Genomic DNA, 22,891 nt, shown 5'->3' with positions numbered 1-22,891 from the left:
CAACTTGTTAATAAGATTACTGTTAATACTGAGAAAAAAAGGAAAGAAAGGGCATCAGCGGATAGAAGAGAAAGAACAGCAATGAAAGAATTGTGGAATGCTTTGATAATGTTTGGGTGATAAATCATTAGGATGTTCATCAAAATAGCTCGAAAAGTAGTGCTCTCAGTAAAGTACTACCAGACCACCAAATAGGTACCAGACCAAAGTGCTAACAGGTGCATAACCAGCATTCCAGTTTGTTCCAGCAATGCATCTTCACCTTGATAAATAGCACCCAAATACCCACAGGGCATTTTCTTAAGAGTTTCCTACTACAGCAGTTATACCACCTTGTGGGGTGTGCAGTGGACATACTTAAAATAGAGCTGAAAGAGTGTGCATTGTATTATATTATATTGTATTATATACTGCGTATCTCCATATTCTCCATGGAATAATTTAATAGTTCCAATAAACTTTACCTTTCTCATTGAGAGCTCAGGGACTTGGAATGTAACTAAAAGATTCACTGGAAAGTTTAATCAAACATTAGGAGGCCTGAAAGATCTCTACTACATGAGATATATTATTGTATGTTATGCAATTAAATATGTTAAATATGACATGAGGAGGACAGATTCCAGCTCCACTTTCAGATATATCTTTGGAGAAAAAAAGTTCTATGAGAGCATCTTTAATCTGTAAACTGAGCTGATTAACTGGAAGTAATCTAAACATGCCAGCGATGGAGGGTTACGTATGCTCGGTTCCAGCGTTAGCAGTCAGAACACAGCTGCACTTTTGACCTCTGCCTCAGTTGCTCAGTGTAAGGCATCCTGAGATCTTAAGATAAAAAGCCACTTTAAAATACTACTACAATTAGATGTTAAATTTTTCAGTGAAGCTTTTGAGCAAAGGACCTTGTAAAATTTCTTCCCATTCCATATACGTTACACCTTGATGGATACAATGAAATAGGAATAAATGGAGGAAAAACTTCTGAGAATATACAGGTGATTTCACTGCATTCATTCTTTCCTTTTTTATGTAGACATTCATCTTGCACAAGAAACCAAGCTTCTCAGCACATGCTGCATAGCAAAAAGCCCTAGTCATACCTGCTTAGTTTCAAAGTTATATTACTACTCAGAGAGAGAAATCAATGTATACTATATTAAAAACAATCATCACAGCCCTTTAAACGATTGGATAGTTTAGCTTTGAATGCAATTCAACCTAATAGAGGCTCTAATGGCTTTTGACAGATTGTTCCACTGATCAAGGGACATGTATGAAAATAACTGCCTACCAAGCCCTGATTTGATTTTAAGAAAAGAAAACTGAAGGTTAATGGTAAACAGAAGTTGATTGTTCACATTTTCACTGAAATAACTCTATCTGACCTGTTCTTAGAAGCAGTGAAATAAAGGATAATGGGAATCCTATACACCTGACTTTTTACTTTAGCCTCTAATCAAGGGAATTAATCAGACCAAGATGTGTTGGCATGAAAGCAAGTATTTGACAATACGGAGGGGGAGGAGAACAACTTTTGTGACCAAATTCTGATTCATCATGGACAACCGCTGTAAAGCCAGTGGAGTATTAGAGGATGTAAACCATAGCATAGTACGTCCTTTTCTATCATGTGAATTATGAATGCTATCTCCAAAGCAACAAGAAGATAAACTATAGTTTTCAGGTCATGTGTGAAGGGCTCACACCCAAACATCAGCATTTTAATCTGAGAATTTTATCAGTTATTTGTTGGCTTTTATTTGACGTGTTATTCAGCCAGTTCTGCAGCCTTGCTAAGTACAGTCTTTTTGCAATTGTATAAATTATCTTCTCTTGTTCAATGAATGCCCCCAAGCTAAGGTGAAGAGGACAGATGAATGTAAATTAAGACACAAGCCCAGCCACACTGAAGGTGATGAGTCTCAGTTTGGACTGGAAAGAGACCAGTGGTTCTATTCAGGATTGCCTCTGCCCTTACAGGTGGGTTGAGGTGACAGCCAGAATCAGGCAGGTTGGGAGTCCTCAGAAACATTGAACATTGGTGTTTTTGCCCGAGTCTTTCATCACTGCCTAACAGCTCCCACCCTCTAATGCTAGATTAGCGTAGGGCTGAGCTTTTCACTCTGCTGTGGGGAGTGCAGTGGTTGTCTTTTTCAGATGAGGAACCTCACTGCAAACAGCGTTCTGTTTGTTTGTCTGACCCTTCCCCATAGCAGCTCACCGTCCTGGTGGGATAGTTCAGAAGATGAGCTGCAGCAGCTTGAGTCTCAAACGGGAAACAGATGATGAGTGGAGGTACTCAGTCCACGGAGGTGTAGTAGGACAGAGGTGGAGGTTGAAGCTGGGGATCAGGGTTTCTCTTGCCTGTTGCTACAGTGGAACAACCACTCTTCCCAACTCTGTAACCTTGGTGCAAGAAGACAGCGGTCAGCTCCTAGCAAAGAGCTGAGGACCAGCTGTGGGGGGCATGAGGGGGGTTAAGGAGCCAACATTAACTTTGCACCAGGTGGTAACAATTAAGGGAGAGAGCCTGACCTGCACTGTACAAGTTACTGCTCAATGACTCCCATATGAGTTCAGTTAATAAAGTTGTGGCCTTGAGAAAGCACTTCCCTTGCATCTCATGTGCATCTCATCTCGCCTCTCTTCTCCTCTCAACCCAGCTTAGACATCAGCTCCTGGGCTAGTTTAATCTCTGTTACGTTAGCCCAAATTCCACTGCATGACACAGGACTAATGGAATGGCACTACAATAACTGAGAAAGGAGCAACGCCCACTCTTAACACACTACAATATTTTAGCCATCTTTCATGATGGATTTTAGTATTCTTTTCATTTCTTTTTTTCCTGTTACGGCACTGGAATCCCAGAATCTGTCCCACAGCATTAAGAAGTCCAGCATGATTTTAAAGTGCATCTGGCATCATTACCAGTGAAACTAAAACTATGTCCGGATGATAATAAGACAACTGATGTGGATATTTATTATGTTGCATGTTACCCATCCTGGACAGTTTCCAGTCGGTGATTACTCATGGCATTCTTATTTACACTTTAGATAATCAGAATCTGCTTAAAGCTCAGAACATAAGCATGATGCCTTTAAAATCTACTGTATTGAGATCAATATTTTTTATTTACGTAACCTCTTAAAAAGAAGAAAGGACCTACAGGATAAAATCTTTTCATATATGGAGATATGAATAAAGCATTATAAAAACATTTATAATTACATTGCATAACACAGCAGTTTTCTATCAAATACTTAAAAATGGCCTTTACCTTTCATCCCCCAAATTACAGAAACAATAAAAGTTTTTCATTTTCTGCCAACATTTTCTTTCTATCAGTGCAAAACCAACTCTGTATCAGATTTTTTAAAGGAAGCCCTTGCCTCAAGCATTTCATTTGTATTGGTTCCATGTTTAGTCAGTAGCTTTTGTAAAATTGATGAATATTGTCTAAAGGGAAGTGCAGACAGGCAAACAGATCTGTATCTTCTGTAATCCATTTAGCCTGACGCACACGTGCAAGTGAACTATTTTACCTTAATTCTTTCATGGCTGATGAAAAGTAAATGTAAGCAGAGTCGCGAACTTTACCATTTAAAAAGAATCACTGAATCTAATGTTAGAAGCTAATTTGTGCTCTCGCCTCTTCCCTGAAAAAAACTGACCTTGGTCCTCATGCCTTTAGAGCATCCAGACTCGGCAAGCAGTTGCTATTCACAGAGCATCCATTAGAGGCTGTCTTTCAGCTCATCCAAAATGGAAACGGGTTATCTAATGCTGGAATATAAATGGATTGCTAAAGTATCATTGCAACATGAGCTAAATTATAACTATTTGAATAAAATAAAGAAAACTTTGAAGTACTTGTCTGCTGCTAGTACGTAATCCAAACACAGCAATAATTTACACTTGATCGCTCAGGTTTTTCATAGATATTTACCTTTAACCATGTTCTCCTCTTGGGGTACCCTTTGGCATTACTACACGCTTCAAACAGTTCCATTAACCTTACTCATGTCTTTGCTATCAACTCCTGTGGGCTTTGGAGATATGAAATCTTCTTATACTTCTGTATTTCAACTGAACTCAATCAAGTTACACTGATTTAGATGCTGTGAGACTGGAATGCAACACAGAGCATTAATCCTCTTTAACCACTTGATTATTGGTATTTTGCCAGTGAATCTTAGGTCTTATCCATTCCAAAGGTGTTCATCTGTCTATGTCATTGCCATCCATGGCTTAAATGAGTGCTATCTGACTGCACTGAGGCTAGTACTAGTTCAGCTAATTCATTAGCTTAAAGCTTCAGCATAGACAAGACCTAGAATCATGTATTTTTAAAAATTCTATTATTGCTGCCAGCAGTCTCCTAATACAAGAAAAAAACCCAGTGGTTTTTTTCACTACTGCTGGAAATAATTATTTGCCAATCATTTTTTAATAGCTATGCCTCCACTTCGGCTACAAACTACAACACTGATGTGCCTTCTCTACCCTTTATGGCTGTCAGATTCATTTCAATACGGTGATCCCCATGGTTTCTAGCAGCGCTTAATTAAACACAAAATAATCATAAAGTAACAGCATAAACAAACAAACAATCCCCTCAAATGCTGTGTTAACAGTGTTACATCGTTAGCTTGTTTGCATTCATCTTGCTCATTTCCAAAGTAGTATCTGTTTCTGTGAGAACTGCCTTTTCAAAAGCAGAATTCCCACATCTTCAGCTCGCTTTTCTCTAAGTGATCTCCAAAGTAAACAGTATTTAGTGTGGCATTAATCCAAATATATGCTATTTGCCCACTGCTAAAGCCAGCTTTAGCTAGTGCAGGAAAGAAAAAGCTATGCCCATAACATAGTATTTCAAAATGTTAAGAAATTTGTGGCACAAGAGATGATAGATAAATGTATGGATCAAGGTTATAATATAATCAAATCTACTTTAAATAATAATTTATTCTTCAGAGAGTCTTTACATTCTACAGGGTGGCTAACAGTTTTCACAGAAGCCCAGGACTACAATGAAAATGCTTGATGCAGGTCTTTATACTTTTGCTGGCATAGCTATGTCAAAGGTGTTAAGAGGTACAATCTCTACTTGATATAATCGTCCTGGCAAAAGCTGGTAGGTGTGGACAGAGTTTTATACCACTAAAACTGAATTTTTGTTGGCACAGCTTCTTTAGCTCCAGGGAGGTCTGGCATATGTTATACTGTCAAAAGTACAATTTTCGGTAGTACAAGCCTCAGCCGCACACAGAGTGCTTTGCCAATACAGTATACTGGTATGCTCTGGGTAAGCCTGGCCTCAGCAGTGATTTTAAACAGAAGATTAATTTCTTGGTGGCGTATTCATTTCTCGGTGGCAACGTCAAGCTCTGAGTCTTACTGGTTTCTTTTGTAGTAGTAACACAGACTGAGTGCTGTTTCACCATAATATGATTTTCTTCTGCTTTTTATGGCAAAGGAAAAGGCGTACACCAGCTCAAATTAAAATAGCGACTTAACCAAATGAAAAATCTCTCTCTCATTCAGGAGTGCCCTGTATCGTCCAGCATAGAATTGTTCTTTTTATAGCATGTTACTACAAAACAGATCACAAAAAGGTTCGTTTCTCATAGTCTTCTGGTTTTGTTCTCATAGAGCTCACTAGATCAACACAGATGCTGCAATGCACAGTATGACACAACCTAAATCTGATCTGTCAGGGGACTTGACACCCCAAATGGAAACCCTTACTTAGGTCCATCAGCTCTTTAGACAACGCACTGGGAAACCTGGCCTCAGAATAGGATTCACAACATGCAGAAACAAAGGAATGGTTAGGAACCGAATTCTGAGTTCCAGGGAGCGCAGGAGGTGTAGATTCACATCAGAAATCTCTCCCAGTACTGCTCAATTGCCATGATGAAAACCAGCAAGAAAGTCTCGGGATCTATGTCAGGATGCTCCTCCAGAGTTCCTCATCTGAAAAAATGCTCTAACGAGGAGCCATTGCATAAAGGACTTTCTCCACCATCTCCTGCACCTCTGTCTATCTTAGTGGATGAAGAAGTCACAGCTCTATTCTGAAGATATCCAGCAGGCTCACCCAAGCTGGCCTCTCATCAGGATGCCCAGATCACGGGTTCTGCTTTGTCACAGGTGTGAGCTATGCCTTGTGTTGCTCAAACCTGCCAAGCCAGAGGCAGTTCTAGGTGCTCATGGAAGCTCAAATTTAGATGCCAAGGGAACTTGTGAAAACACAGATATCCGTGGGCTGTAGGGTCAATGGGAATTCGAGAGGAGGAGGAAAGAACTGAGGCTGGTGTTCTGGACTTCAGGTCTTAAAAGCCACCTGTTTCTGTAGATTTGGGGCCTGGTCTTTTTTATTATGAGACAGTAACTAAGGCACTGTGTGAAGACCGGTAAAATCTGCATTGACACATAAAATAACACATGATCAAGGAATCATAAAGCTGAAAAGATTTATGTTAAACTAAAAGGCTTCTCTCCAAATGATGAGCATCAATACTTCTAGGCTGGAAGGTCACTTTTTATTCTACCCACTGAACAAGATTTTGTAGATTAGCAATTACTTCTGCAAGATCATATGGCAGAGGCATATTACGTTCTTCATCTGTCCAGAAGGGATGGCACTCCGGTTTCTGGTCTTCTGGCAAGCTCTCTGCTGCTTCTGACTGGCATCTGAAAAGAAAGGTAAGCAGATGAACTACTTAAGTAAAACTGTATCAAGAAACTGAATACTCAGCGAGGATACATTTGTGCATTAATTTAAAGAGAAAGATGATAATAAAAAAGAAATACCACATCTTGTGACCAAATGGATTGTTCACTTCCAGTGAAGTTGATTTCTGTTGTAGGCTTTGTATTTTCTATAGGGATTTCTCAAAAAGCCAATCACAGAGAAAACTCAGTTAGTGTACCTTTATATGGTGAATTATTTTTTCATTATCTCAGCTGTTATTTAAAGTATGTGATTAAACCATTATCAGATTTAAATGTTTGCCAGTTTCCAATGTATTACTAGATTATTGAGAAAGATTAAACTGAATTTACTGCATTAAGGTCAGGGGGGATAGATTAAACAATATTAAAGAAGCTGGACTAGCTTTGTAGATTCTGGAGATTTACAAGTGTATCAACCTGCTTAGCTCTGAAAAAGGCTATATAAAAAGAGAAAATTCTATAAAGATAAATGGAAATGGAGGTTAATAACAAATTCCAATGATGAATAGGTGGGCAAAACTTCAATAAAATTAAATTAAGAGGTTAGTGTATGCTAGTCCCCAGAGAAAATGTTTAAATTACAGTGTTTTTTATTAAATGGATTATTCATCAATACTAGTGAAGTCTAATTATAATATTCAACTGAACTGCAGCCTGCAGAGGAAGTTTTATAAGTGGCAACCATCACATCTCTTGAGATTAGGCTGTAATACAAGATGCTGCATCAAAAAAATTGTCACAGTTCAAGGAGGATTTCTCCCCCTTTCTTTTCCCCTCAAACAATTTGCATGTTGCTGATTAATTAATGCTTGCATTGGGGCATGACAAAGAAAAATGCTAAGCATTACTATAATTTTGGTATATACTGCAGGTCTATGTAGTTCTTCAAAGACATAACAAGCAAATTGTAGAAATACACTTTTATCTCTTGTAAGATTTTTTAAAATTCACGCTCTATAAAGCACATAACTGTTGTAACAATTCTAAAGTTGTTTTAAACATATATGTGTCTTTCATCTCTGTAAAATGAACTCTAAAAATATTGACACATGCAACTTCCTTGTCTACACCGTCAGCCTTCTGGAAGAGACTGTTTCCAAATGAAAGATGTCGTCTTCTCTTGGGAATTATTAATGGCAGTGTAATTCCCATGAGAAAACATACTTCAGCTTTAGACCCATGTTGGTGTGTGGTTAATTGCCGCACCAGCATCCTGGGCACTCAATCCATCGTACATTACACTACAAGGACAGTATTAACACATAACATTCCAATATATCTTCAGCTCTCCACATCAGCCCCTGATAATAGCATCTGTTAACATGCACTAAGTACTATTATGTAGCACATCACTTCATAAATAATAAGATTAGCCGACCTCAGGGCCCTGGGAAGAGTAATGTGTTTAAATGTTCTCATTATTTATTTAAAACAAGAATTAAAGGAACAGAAGCTACTTGTGACAATCCTCTTAGCATAAATATTAAACTGTTTGCATTGATAAGCTGCACTGTACAGGATAACAGAGGATTTGTTTTGCCGGCTGCTTTATAATAGTTGTTAGAGCAAATGCAGTTTAGTGTATGAGTTCTGAGAGGTACTTAACTGATTGTGCCATCATGTTCTGAAGACATTTTCCAAATTATATAAAGGAACAGGAGAAAATTAATATGCAGGGGAAGCTGAAACTAATTACAGCATAACTCTATAAGGCTTTTAAAATCTTGCTTTATTTTCTGTCTTGGCACAAAATAATACGCTCAATTTGCTGGGTAATATAAGATATTCCAGTTTAAGCATTTCAATCTAAAAGTGGATAAATTAACCACACAGAGATTATTGCAGATGACAAATCAAGAAGCTCAGCCGGTAAATACTGCAGGCATGTTATGTGGTCTGCAAAACTCAACTTATAATAGTAAACATTCTCTCTCTCACACATCTGCTATTAACACCACAGTTTTCACTGGGAGGAAAACCATACCAACTTTTAGCTTCTTCACCATTTCAGAGCCCTTTTTTTACCTTTCATGTCTCTTTTTTCCCTTGCTCTCTCACACAAGTGGATTGACCAGCTTTTCCCTCACATTTGGGGTGTGGGCATTTGTGTTGCTGTAAATGTGGCAGCGGTCACAGTGATGCTGTGACTGGACAGCCCATGAGCAGCTATTGTAGTTGCTACTTTCCCTTCTCTATTTTTCTTACCAGCAGAGCCATCTCTGAAAGGTCACCCCACAACTAAGCATGTGCCTTAACTTCCAGGCAATCATGCACTTGGGAAGTTTTAGCCAGCTCATAGTCCATGTGAGGAATTAGAGGAACGGAAGCGTGTCAGATCCTCGGACTTCCTGTGCAGGTCTGATGACAGAAATGCATCAGTGTACTGCAAAAGTATGAAAAAGGGGAAAGCAATGCCGTAATATTCCAAGTTCTGCAATCCCATAGCTCCTTTGCCTTTCTGTCCAGGATTTCTATTGCTTTGCTTCATATCACTAGCAAGAACAGTAGCGAACGTTACATTTTTACATTTTGTAAGTCACCTATTTTGACCAAAATGACAATCCCTCTGTCGGATCCCCATTTAAAGATATGGGGCTGGGTTCTAAGCAGTCATCGCTGCACCTCGCAGTTCATTAAGCAGTTCACCTGAATAGCATCCACAAGCTTGAATGCAGTCATCCAAATACATGCTTTCTGACTCAGAGTTAGGGTGCAAGAACAGTCCTTTCCAGATGAGTACATTACTATTGATTTTAATAAATTTCTGTGGGAGAAATTGTTCCTACAATGGTCTTTAATTTGTAGCAGAGTAACAGACCTGAAGATCCTGCAAAAGGATAGCAACATTTTTAACTGAAGCAGAACAGTCAAAGGCACTTAAATAATTGCACAGAATTATTTCAAATTCCTTTGTATCTGGGAAAAGATAGCTAACATAAGTTAGCAATGATAACTCAGGAAAAACAGAAATTCTATCTTTTCCCAGATACAAAAGAATTTATGAGGCTGCATGTGGGAAACACTGCAAACATCGAAGTACGGTGGTAGTGGGAAAGTACCAAGATTTATAATAAGTTAATTAAAATATTATATATCAATTAAAAACTGTTATTTGAGTTAATAAAGTCAAATCTCCAAAAGAGAGTAGAGCTAATCTGTGTATATTGTAGGCACAAAATGTGTTAACAGTGGAAATAACAGATGCTCTGAGATACAGAACAGATGCCAAATCAAGAGGCATCTTTCATACCTTATTTGCAGCAGGAGAACAAAAAGACTGCCATGATGTATTTCAGAGCAATTTAGCTCCAACACCTTGATAATACATGTTCACCAACATATTACAGAAAGGATGATTTGTCTAAAGATGTGCAGAATGCACAAAACTCCATGGTCCCTACTTTCTTGCTAAAACAATCAAGACCTGTGCCAGTTTCACTTAAAAAAGCCCATTTTTAAGGAACACTTAGTTACTGTCGCGGTGCACATTCTCACTACTTCTCCCCTGTAAACGTCACAGATTTTTGATCCCCTTTTCGCCTATTTTTGCCAAATGGACTTTGCTCATTAATATTTACCAATAGCTGAATATTAATATAAGTTCAACTAAGTCACGACAAACATTTGTATGAGTGTATGACTATTTGTACGACAATATATGACACTTTCCCTTGGAAGGTGGCTAATTTCTCCATGGGCAGGTGTACGTTCCCTGAGACAGACAGTTGCCTGGTTATGGTCCCTTAGGCTGCACTGACATTTTGATGATCAGGGTGTCAGCTACATTAGAGGACACTGATCACGGTGCTAAAATTAACCAAGCTAGCTAAAGTGTGTGTTAATTATGAGTATGCAAGCAGTCAATAAAAGGTTAATGCAAAAGTCAAAGGATAAATTTATTTCAGTATTGCATCACTCTACTGACTAAATGACTAACATTATGCTTTGTTTTTAATCGATATATTTTACAGTAATGCGTGAGCCATTGATTTGAAAAACAGTCTTCTTTCTAACAGTTAAGTTTTGCAACTATTGAGTATCAAGTATCAATATACTTAAAACACTATTTTTTCAGAGCAGATACTTTTTTGTTCCATTGTCAGGAACAGGAATGCATACAAGCCAGGAGGCAGGCTCGGGTTCTGCTGATGAATGTGATTAATGCAAATAAGAATTATTACCTAGGAACCTAAATAAGGTACTGTGAATTAGGGTCCCTGGATTCTATTGCACTGTTTGGCTACTCCACAGAAGTGTAGTCAAATCAGATCAATAGGGGTCAATTTGTGGCTCAGACTGCACAGGCATGTTAAGAGTGAGGAGATGATACGAACAGTCCTGTTTCCTAGATGGTACTAATTTAGCTGCCTACGCCTGGCAGTTCAATGACCAATGGAGATCACGTGGAAATTCATAAAGCAAGCCAAGGAACATGGGTCTGGCCATCTTTCCCATGTACTGATGTGGTCAGAAAGGGAGGACGGGATATTCGCTCTGCATGTACAAAAGTACACACTCACCCATACATGCTTACTCCAGCATTCCTGAAATTATTATGTTTTACATGGGAGTTATTTCCTCACTCCATTCATGCTAGAATAAAGGTGTTACTGAGCTGTTATTCAGAACTTCAGGGTATCTTTTAAAACAATGGCCCAGGTAAAAACAGTGTTTGGATCACCCTACTAAGACAAATGCATTCATTAAACCCATGCTGACATTGGTTAAAATGATACAACACTGCTAACATGAATGCTGTTCTGAGTAAGAGTAACCGTAGTAGCTTCTTTAGATAGCATCTTCCATTCCTCAGATTCACAATGAGTTTGCAAATTTGGGTCTGATCAAATATGGGTTATTACTGTTCCAACACAGAACTCTGCTGTGTGAACACAAATCCTAATAGTACAGGTACCTGGTACATAGAGCTTTGCTTGCAGGTTTGGATTTTTTCATCCTTGTCCTTCAAACCTTTCCTCTGCCTGGAAATTATTATGCAAACTATGTGTAGTTACTCTAATCTCAGTGTTAGGATTATCCCATGTCATTTCAAGCTGACATTCTTAGTTGCCAGAGCATATACAAGAGAATACAGTGCGTTCTCAGCTATCTGAATTGTTCTGCAAAGCACAGAGAAAATATGAGATTACATACATGAGAACAATTACTCAAATAAGTTAACCTTGATTTTTCTTTTTTCTAAGTAGTGTATTTCATTGACAGGTATGACAAATTTACTTCTGCTGCTGAATGCATCACAATTAAAACCTGATACTACTTAAGTCAAAGCCGAAACTTCCAGTGATTTCAACAAGGCCAAGATTTCAATCCAAATGCTTTTCTAGAAACCATTGACAATAGACATGAGCTAGTAAGCATAATAATAAAAACCATCCAAAAGAAACTATGGAAGGAGTGAAATAGGCTGAATATAGTTTCTCAAAGTGAAATTTAGCAAGGGATACTCAATTAAATTTTTTATCCATTTACAATGGTGGTTAAATTATTGGCATTGTAAGTCAGCTACTACAATGTAGAGTAACAAGATGTGATGTTCTGTAACTTCAAAGTTGCCACAGAAAGAAAAAATATCTGTTTTATCAAACTGAATTGTAAGGCACAGAAAAAATCTAAAGTAAAAACTCAAATTGATGCTGTAAATACACATTCTCTTTCACCTTTGGACATGGATAGGATATTGGGATAAAGTCCCTAAAAAGGATTGAAAAGGTGACACCTGTTATTTGAAGAACTGAACTTTCATTTATGTTCATGAAAAATTAAAAGGTGGAAGGGATAAACGTAATTCATGATAAAATGGAATGGGGGTGAGAAATCTGAAAAGCAGCTGCTTTCCAGTTGGGTGCTCATTCCAGCACCAGCAATTTCAGAAATGACAATAGGCCTCATTTTAAGTTTTCTTCTACTCCAGGCACCTGTTTGGTCACAGTAGCTGGTAACAAGGGAAAATTTCCAACCACTGATTAAGGTTTAAGGCCATCAGGTGGACTGCTGAGAACAATTTTATACCTAGATCTATTTGTCAGCATGTCCATTACATACCAGTGGTGATGAATGGGACATTTTGCCAGCTGCCCAGTTAGGAGCTGCTGACCTCTGGCACCAGTCACTGGAGGCGGGCACCTGAAGCCTGCATTGCTCCTACCTGGCCACACGGAACAACACAGGGGTCAAATGGCGAGGGTGATTATATATGTCATATCTCAGGCAAGCCCCTAGAGCTTTAGCGTACCCAGAGTCGAATTCCAGAGCTCAGCACAAAGCTGAGACAACTGTAGAAATGTACAAAACAAAAAGCGCATGGTTTCACAGAGGTATAAGGTAGCTTTCCTTGCCATTCGGGAGAATGGACACGTCATTCTCAAAGAACAATGAAAACAAAAACAGCTGAAGAAATGGCAACTCTTCCATTGGGAGCAAAACATGCAACAGCCATTATGTCACTGGTGCCCGCATCCTGCATGGACAGAGCTCCAGCCTGGATCAGCTACATCAGAGGCAAACCATTCCTATGCTTTCCTGGGAGTAGTTTTTCTGGAGACCTAATCCAAGACATGAGATTTACAAAGGGAGCTGGAGCTAAACTTGTTTACAGTTAAAAAATGTTGAAATCTTGACTGCTGGTTTGGCTTATTTTAAAGGAAATAACATATACAAAATCCATATTTCAGCTGGAACTTCACCAAAATGGAAGGGTGTTTGGAAAATGCAGGTTAGTTAATGCCCCATCATGACACAGGGTTAGGGTGGAATGTTTTCTGATCTCTTTGTTTCAACTCTGTAAAACATAACCATGCCAATAATTTACAAATCCTTCACTTGGTATTATGATTAACTTTCATAATTTGTACCCTAAAAACTGTTTACTGAAAAAACAAAGGATGGAGAAAATGTAAATATATTGAACTATAACAATATGAAAGATGTTTTCTTCATATGGCTGTAAATGCTTTGTCTTTATCACCAACAAAATTCTATTTTTTCATGCCAAAACTGGAATTTTGAAAGTTATTGAGTTCAATGTAAAACTTAAACTAAAGGTTTTCTTAGCTTTTTTAATTAACCAATCAGAAAATTGTCAACCTTGGCAGAGAGTATTTCTTTCAGTTGTTCCATGCTTGTCCCTACTGTGACTCTGCACAACTAAAACCTTCCCAGGTTTACTCTGCCTTTTAAGAACAAAATAAATTACATCAATATTTGACTTTGCAAACCAGATTTCAGAAGTACTGGTCCCAAACAGGCAGTGAAAGGAAGTGGCCAGATGGAAAGAGAGCAGTGCTTCGTTCTTTTGAACATCTGATCCCCAGTGTATTCCCACGGAGTCTGTCCCATTTACATTAAGTCACTGCTGATGTTCTTTCATGTGCTGTAACCAGAGTGTGCCCAGCCATAAGTAATGGCTGAGACCAGGACTGCATCTATAGAAGGGACGAAATTAGTTTCTTTTCAAGAAACTTGAAAAGAGAATGCCAGATTTAGGAAGGGATGGAGGCAATATCAGTTAAATTTTAATCCAAGAAAAAAACAGGTATCAGCTGCACAAATATGCAAGTATAAATACACACGATGGCATGTTAGAAGATCTTTCCTGTCTGCTTCTTTCAAAAGTTGATAATGACTTGTGTCACTGATGCATTTGGCCCTTACTACAGTTTACAGTCACTGACCCAAGAGCTTCATGCCTCCGAAGTCAGCCGTTCCATTTGAAATGAGGACGCTGCTAAAATATCCTGAGGCATCACTGGTGACGGAATAGGATAGCCTGAAAAGAGCCAGCATCATCCTTGTGTGTACTTCTACAAAGTGAATCTGTAGCAGAATCCATCTTTTAACACTGGCCTGCAGAGCGCGTTTTGCTGTTCCACAGAGAGGTAGGAGAGAGATCAATGAACTTGACACTAAAGAGGTTTAAGTGACAGTTGCGTGAACTTGAAAATGCCAGGGTTTCTATTATTACTCTAATTGTAAATCAGGTAAACATGAGAAAAAGTTAAATTGTTAATACCCTCCAAATGTTGAAATAACAGCAATCAACACACTGGTGGAGTCCAACTGCAAAGAGTTTTCAAGTGGTGCCCCAACGTGTTTCACATGTATTTGTAGTAATATATGAAAAACTCACAAAACTATTTTTAAAGAATGTTTTGCTTTGCCTTAACTGTAGAGAAATTAAAATACATTTTCAACGTTCTTTCGGCTACAATATTAATTAAAATCTGTAAAAATATACTTCGGTCCTTCTAAACTATTTAGCTGACAAACTATGGGAAAGGATAAAGATTTGCTGCACAGCATCTTAGTATCTTCAGCCACAGAGTGGGGATTGTAAAACAAAGCCCCAAAACCTCAGAAACATTCCAGCTCTGGGTGGAAAGAATGGAAGAAAAGAGGACACAAGAAGCTCCTTTCTCCGATATATTCATCTCTACTGTGGGTGAATTAACAAACAGAAATCTACCCAAAAGATACTTCGGATGAGATTATCAATGACCTTCCTCACCATGTCCACCAACTCCACCCTACCAAAGGGGAATACCTAGTAGATGGCACTGCAGCAACTGTAATGCCACCGAGAAGAGCGCTGACATCGGATGCGTGATGTAAACCTGACTTCCCCAGACAGAGCTTTTTCTCTCCTTTGCGGCCTCTGTCCAACAGACCTAGAAACTGTCCATGAGAAAATCAGTGCGCCTCCTATTCCCACAAGAGAATGGCTGTGTGGGGCAGTCTCCATTCCATGTTTGTTTGATTTTTTAATTAAGAAACATCACTACTCTCTATAAAGTGTAGGGGGTAGGGAAATCCCCCAGAGAAACACTGAATAAATAACATGGCATTTGCTGAAAGATGAAGTTTAATCCAATTTAACCTATAGGTCTACAAATTGTTCCCTTTCAGCCCTGTTTCTCAGATGCTTTTGTTTCCTGTTTTTAGAATAATACGTATACAAGCAATGTATCCTGACTGTATGAGAAGCACATTTATACATATTTATATACACACCCCTTCGTACCAATACTTGCAAAAAATCCCATCAGTCTAAAAGAGACAGCATTTAGGAGGAAATTTTCAGCACCACAGACATGGATTTAGTTATATACTTTTCACGATCAGCAATGGGATGTGAGTTATTCCCTCTGTGCTGAGAATATTTGGCTTTGACTTCAAACAACGTAGAAATATATCAACCTCAATATAATTTATATTCTCTCAAAAGGAACCTAAAATGCTCTAAGCCTTTGCCGAGGCATCTGATGTTCCAGTCCCCTCTGTTGCACTGTATGATCGGCTGTTTTATTTCACTTGCGATCCTTGCTTTCCTATGATTTTTTCAGACAAAGAAACAAAATGTCTGCTATATGCTGAGTATAAACACAGCTGACTTGTTTTCCCCAAAGTATTGATTTTATGCACTTTTAAAATAACTATTTTCATTCTGTTTGCATAATCAGCGGGGGCATTGTTCCTCTACATTTACAGAAACACAGATGGAATTGCTGATTTGGAGCCTTTGGAGAGATTTTACAGTATTCTCCAGAATCTAAGCTTCTATTAAAATAAGGTTTCAAGCACTTCTGGTTGTGAAGATAGCCTGGACAATGTAAATTGATGCATGGTTATCTTGTTGAGTCCACAACCAGACAGACAGACGCAATAGCACCAAGGGAGCTGTGAACTTCCCCCACTTACTTTATTGGGTGTTTACTTGGGGCCAGATGCTCCCCTCTGTTGTGCAGAGCGGTGTTAAATGACTGAGAAAAAGAGAGGAAAAGGAAATGGAAATAAAAACCAACAAAGAGGAGAAAAGGAAATCTCCACAGCCTGCTTCCCAGGGGGGTACAGATGCCCTCCCTTGCCAGTATTAGACTGCTGGAAGATTTGGGGCTGAGCCATGCATATGGCACATTTTTCGAAAGACACTGTATTTTCCAAACGAAAGCCACCCGAAAAGTTAATGATGCTTCCAGCATCATTTGCTGTTCCACTTTATCTTTTGTACTCCTTTTATGTGCATGTCATATAGCCAAGGAAAAATGTAAACATAGGGTGGTTTTAGATGACACTGCAGGAGCATGGCCCTTCCATTTAAGGCCCCCTCATTTAAAGTAAGCAATCCCATTTTGCAAAGAACTTCAGGCTTTGCAGGCTCTGCCCTTCTGCAAGAAAGCTAAAACATTTTCCTTGTTGAGTGTACATTTTTCCATAAGACAACTTCTCATGTTAATAGAAATCAACTGCTGTATGACAAATCCCTGTTTGTTATATGTGCAAAGTAAAATCAAAAGAAACATGACTGAATGCAACTAACAGTAACCATATTACTTGATCCTTAAATCAGACTGGACAGAAATGGGCTATATCTTTTCAGCATCAAAGCTATGTAATCCTTTCAGCCCGAAGCGCTTCCTGCGTCACTCCTGCAAGCTGCTAATACAACCCATCCTCAAAATCCCACAACTTCCGTCAGGACCAAAGCAAGGGTGACACAGAAGGGGCAGCACTTGGGAGCAGAATAGAACTGCAGACCTTAGATGTTTGTAGTAATTACTGTGCAAGAAGGACTCCGCATATGATTTGACATGGAACAGTCCTTTGTTGATGTAAGTTTATTAGGGAGAGTGACGCCAAATGGAGATCCTGCCCCAGGAACCACGTTGTCCAGCTGCTCTCAGACTCTTACTAAAATGCAGCTCTCACTAGCTTTGGTCCATTTCAGTGAATTTGCACGTTTCCTTAGCCAAAAGGAAACCATGATACACTGATAGCAAGCACCATATGGGAAAGCCAAACAACCACGAGACTAACTCTCTATTTGCAGACTGAAATTAAGATCGTGCTTATGACTGTAACTTCTGATATAAATACATATGTGTACATATATACATCTCCCTCTGTATACATAGATACATATATACTCACACACATATATAAGAGGAGCTTACACCACATTTTCTATCAAGAGATATGGCCTTGAACTCCTACGTGGCTTAGGGAACAAAAGAAAAAAAAAAAAAGGTTTATTGTGCTGCAGAACTACATTGTCTTCCCTGTGTTGTTCACCTCGGCTGTAGCCTGCAACCAGAATGTTTATAACATATATTGGAACTAATACTATAAGAGCAATGCAATCCTATGGACTAAAACACAGTTTCCTTTAGGTCAACATGAGGTCAAACAGAAGCAGGAGGGAACAAATAATAGGGAAATGAGCAAACAGATACAAGAAAGGCAGAGAGGCTCAAAAAGAGGAAAAAAGTTTAGGAATAAAAAAAGAAAGCCTCATGTAACTAATCACATTTCAATCACTGCAGAATTTCTCCACGGCTGCTGCTGTATTCAGTGATATTTTATGGGTAAATCACTATAAAAATATACCACCAAAAAAATTCCAGTGCTGGCAGAGAAACAGACTTGATGTCCCAGGAAATGCTACAGTACATTCAGGCACAAATAAAAATCGTAAGGCAACAATATGTTCAATATGCTGCTTCTCTGCTTCTCTAAGTGGAGTAAATCTTTCTGATTACTAAACAAGACCTCAGAATTTTTGCTATTTACCCTTTGCATTTCAAATAACTGAAAATATTATATAGAGATGTTAAATATCCTTTTCTACTTTAACTTGTAAATAATTACCATCGCCCAAATACAGTGCAAATAAACGCATTTCTTTACTTATTTTCAACTGCATTAAGAGAAGAAATTCTGTGTGAAAGTTCAGCATCACTATACCTCAAAATTTTGCAATTAATGTCATTCTGCAATATTTGTAATACCAACTAAAATTCCAGTGCACACTGAACGATGATTTAAAGTTATTAGACAGGAATACAGTTTCCTTTGTGGAATATGATTCCATTCAATCAATTTAAACACACGATAAACTACATGCATCTGATCCTGCCCTACTTTCACAGACATTATTTCCACGAGTGCTTAAAAAAAGTGCAAGAACCCAATCTATAACATTCTATCAGTGGACTTGAATTCTCTCAGCACCATGAAGACTTACTCACTCAAGTGAGTACCAAAATACTACTAGTAGGTAAAACCTAAAACGCCTATTGCAACAAACGCATATAGCTCTTCATATTATTTTCCGTGGTGTAAAGAATCTTTCTGACTGCAATATCAATGACTTTAAACCACAGACTAAGACTTTAGACCTTTCGGTGGTGCCAACTCACTTGTTTTATATGCTATGATATATAGTCCTGGCTTTGAGCTCTCTCTCACTACTGATGCTTTGATGCTTTGTTCTCTTTTTACTTTAGGATGGAAAATAACAAATAATGCTGAGTTCTCTTCTTACTCTTGAATTCTTCTGATGTCTATCTTCAGAAATCTTCTAACATCCAATTTATGTCATTCTTTTTCTTTCTTATGCTGTGAATTTGAAACGAAAGAAGGTAACATAATATCATAAGATCTACAGACGATTGAAATGGCCTTCGGAGTAAACTTCAGAGTTATTCGTAAAACTATCTTGCCTCAACAGAAAGTAAAAAATTGCTTTTCAATAGATCATGCAACTACTCTTGAAATTCTTCTTGGATGAAGTTATTGCCATAGGGAACACTCTAATGATAATAAAGTATATGGTGCCAATGCCTTAAGAGCAGTTCAGATGGGTTATTTTGTTAGTATTTGCAAGGCACAATTCAAATTCATTCTCAAACATTTATGTGCTTTCTCTTGACTAATTCTTTATTATAAAATGGCTACAAAACCTGAAGTTTGTTAATGAGAGAAGCAGACACCTGCTGTGCTGATTGACCTGCAATGCTACTCTCACATTATTCTGTCATATAATTCCTCTTAAAACATCACATCAGAATTCCAAAGACCTCTTACATTAGTTAATTAAGGACCTGATTCAATCTTCTATCAGGTTTGAGGAAAATGCATAGTCACATATTTAAATCTCGTTTACCACAGTGGAACTTTCAAATATATTCCAAGTTCCGCACAGGCTTAAAAGCTTCACTGCGTAGGGTTCCTAGAGATGATCTCTACATCACTGCTCAGTGTACAGCCGTATACATATACATGATTAACTGCAACTTTTCTTAAGAACTTGAGGTAGCCATCCTATCCCTACCCCAGTCCCTATCCTCGCATTTAGTCTCTAGTCCCTGTACTGCACTGACCCCTTCTCTCTAATTCATTATGCCATGGGCATAAATCTTCCACGTGTTATCTGAAGTAATGCAGGACTCCAATAATGTACTAGCGGCACTTTTCAGGGATTTCTGCCAAGTAACTTGCATAGTAGCCACACTTTCAGGTTCAAATTCTGTGGATAATGGTGTAATTTTTTGAGCTCGAGGAAACAGAAATCTTCTCTTGTTGGGTGCCATAAGCTGTCCATCCCTCTGTACTTCGTGCAGATTCATGGGAAATCCAGACACACATAATGAAAAGTATCCATTTCATTACTGTTACAAGAGACCTACTGTTTTGTCTTCCTTCGTTCTGTCTGCTAAAGAACAGTTATTTAAACTTCATGAAAAGTGGATGGTCTTGGCCTTCCATATGTTTGATTTTGTCTATGAATGTTGTATTTCAGACTCCATTTTTCCTAGTTTATTGCTTGCCAGCTGAGCTATGTTAGTCATTCCTTTCAATGAACTGCTGATGAAATTTCTTCTCTTCCTGTGTTATAAGAAAGACTACTTCCCTGAGCATGCAACAGACCTAATATCCCTCCTACCTAGTTTGTTTTTTCAAATAATATTGTGATTATATTAATCTAAAATGCAAAGTATGCGTTCACCTTTTTCTTTGCTGAAATGCTATTACTCCAACCTATCTTAATGCCAAGGAATTAATGTAAACTTTAAGGGTTTTGGCAATAGATACATAATCCTCCTCTTTTTGGTGCAAACAGGAGGTGTCTTTTCTTCTTTCTTCCTTTCTTAAGTACTCCTGAGGAGTTGTTAATTTGTAGTTTGTATTTCTCAGATATGTGCAGTTCTACAGGGAAATTTCACACGCTCTCCTGTTTATTGAAGTGTCAGTAAGAGCATCTAGGGAAGTTAATGACATTCCTCAGCAAGACGAAAAGCCCATTTTCTTAGAGCTTCTCCTACAGAGTTTGTCCTTTCCACTTTCACTTTAGCTTTTCTAGCATTTCACTGCTATCGAGCACGTAGAACACTGTTGCCTGCCCAAACAGTGACAGGCTTGGGTTAGCTACTTTCTGTTAACAGATACCGATTTGATCTTGCTTTTCCAAGCCTTAATGACTTTACCAGGCTCAGTTTACTTAATGTTGGCTTGTCTGTCTAGCCAGAGTGAAACACTGGTGAAATCACACTCTAACCGCAGGTTCAAGTCCTTGAGGACTGCTCCATGCACTTCTTCCCCTTTTTTTTTCCTCCTGACAAGATATTAGAAAAATACTGTTCGTTTACATTTGTCTCATAATTTAAACCAGGTACCAATCTTCTAGAGGTATTTGTGACCTTTCTAATTGGAAGGTTTAGAATACCTTCAAGAGAACACCTTTGATTATGAAAACTTTGGGGCTTAAAAAATCTTGTTTGCCAGTCTGCCTTTTCTATTTTTTACTCGGAAACAAGGAAGGGTGTTATTCTCTGCATCTCTGGATTTTAGGAATCAAATCATCTTCTACCAATGTAAAAAACAATCTTGGTACAAGTCAGCTAGGGCCGTGCCAGGAAGCTTTTAACAGTGTTCAGACCCATTTTTTTCTCAACTGGCTCCAGAACACACACAAAAAAGAACAGTATCCATATTTGCATACAGCCAGCCCTCTTAGAGATGTTAATGTCTGGCACTATGCTGTGTTATTAACTTATAACAGACTGAAGAACTCTGTGGCCCAATAGGGTTGATTTGAATTCTGGAAATTATAAAGGCTGTTGGAGTGCTACTATCATGACCAAGCAAATGGAGTGATCCAAGTATCTACAGGCCCCATAGCATATCATTAGGCAATAGAAAAGCTGGTATAGGATTCATTTGACAGATAATATGAATATATAAAGCATGCCAATCAGTATGTTTTTTCTGGAAAACAAATCTTGTTGGACAAACCCTTCAAGACGACAAGTTCAGTTACTAGAAGAAACTACGGATGAATAGGATGAATTGATTTACGCTAGCTAGTGAATGATTTCCCCCCCCCCCCCCAAGTAGCACTGAATGTCAGCAGAACATACACCACAAGTAATGGCTATCAAGTAACATAATGATAAACATCAATGGGGAATCACTACTGAATGGTGACCCTCATAAGGGATTCCTCCAGACACCAATACGGTGGCCAGTATTAGTCACATTTTCGTCAGTATTCTGAAAGTAAATGGCAATGATCAGTTACTTGACAATTTTTGCAGATAGCACAGAGACTGATATGGTTAAAAAACAAGTGGACAGGACTTAGCCCTGCCAGGTCACTTAATGATCAGGACCAAACATGTTATAGAACTATATGAAATAACAGGGAGAAGGATGACTGGAAAATTGATGAGTTTGTGCTCAAAACCACTGCATCTGAAAACAATGTAGATATTACCCCAGACAACTCAAAATGAAGTCCCAGTATAGTACCTAATCCTTCTGTATTTCACTAGGTAGACAAATATGAGAGTAACATGGAATAACCTTTTTTCCAGCTTTTTAAAAGTACATTGAAGAGAGCAGAGAAAAGAGACTGTGGAGACAGGTGGAAAATATGCGATAATGATTAACTCAATTTGCTTCGCTTATCAGATTTAAAACTGATAGATTGAAGGAAAATATTTTGTATGAAAGAGCTCTCTTGTCTAGCAGAGCAAGCTGGAATTTGAAAAAGAACCCAGAGAAATTCAGATATGCCTGTTTTTTACAATGAAGTCAATCACACACTGGGACAAACTATTAAAGGAACAGAATATTCTTCATTTCTGACATCTTCAAATCAAGAAAAGATTCCTGCCTGGAAACCATGCAGTCACACAGCTAGCACAGGGATAAAAGGATAAAATTTAGTAACTTGTGATAGAAGTCAAAACAGCTGACATAAAAATCCTAAATACAATGATGCTCAAACTTTTACACAACCATTCTTTAATGAGCTTACTTTGAGTAAGACTTTAAAAATTCCTTGTAATAC

General features: G+C 38.3%; 1 protein-coding gene across 2 annotated transcripts in view; it reads right to left on the bottom strand.

Annotated features, from left to right (window-relative positions):
- Positions 1-3,596: 3,596 nt before the first annotated feature.
- Positions 3,597-22,891, bottom strand: part of FTO (FTO alpha-ketoglutarate dependent dioxygenase) — a 257,678-nt gene continuing 238,383 nt past the window's right edge. Inside the window, exons 9-10 of one of the 2 annotated variants that reach the window (XM_050904114.1) lie at positions 6,626-6,702; positions 3,597-3,789 (exon numbers count right to left, since the gene is read on the bottom strand). In XM_050904114.1, the coding sequence (XP_050760071.1) occupies positions 3,755-3,789; positions 6,626-6,702 (112 nt within the window). In that variant the 3' untranslated portion in view covers positions 3,597-3,754. Of the gene's footprint in view, positions 3,790-6,479; positions 6,703-22,891 lie in introns of those variants that run through there. The other variant, XM_050904113.1, reaches the window with a different exon arrangement.

Source organism: Gymnogyps californianus, chromosome 12 (assembly GCF_018139145.2).
Source record: "Gymnogyps californianus isolate 813 chromosome 12, ASM1813914v2, whole genome shotgun sequence".
In the NCBI taxonomy this organism is placed as follows: Eukaryota; Metazoa; Chordata; class Aves; order Accipitriformes; family Cathartidae; genus Gymnogyps; species Gymnogyps californianus.
This window is presented reverse-complemented; position numbering and strand designations above follow the sequence as displayed.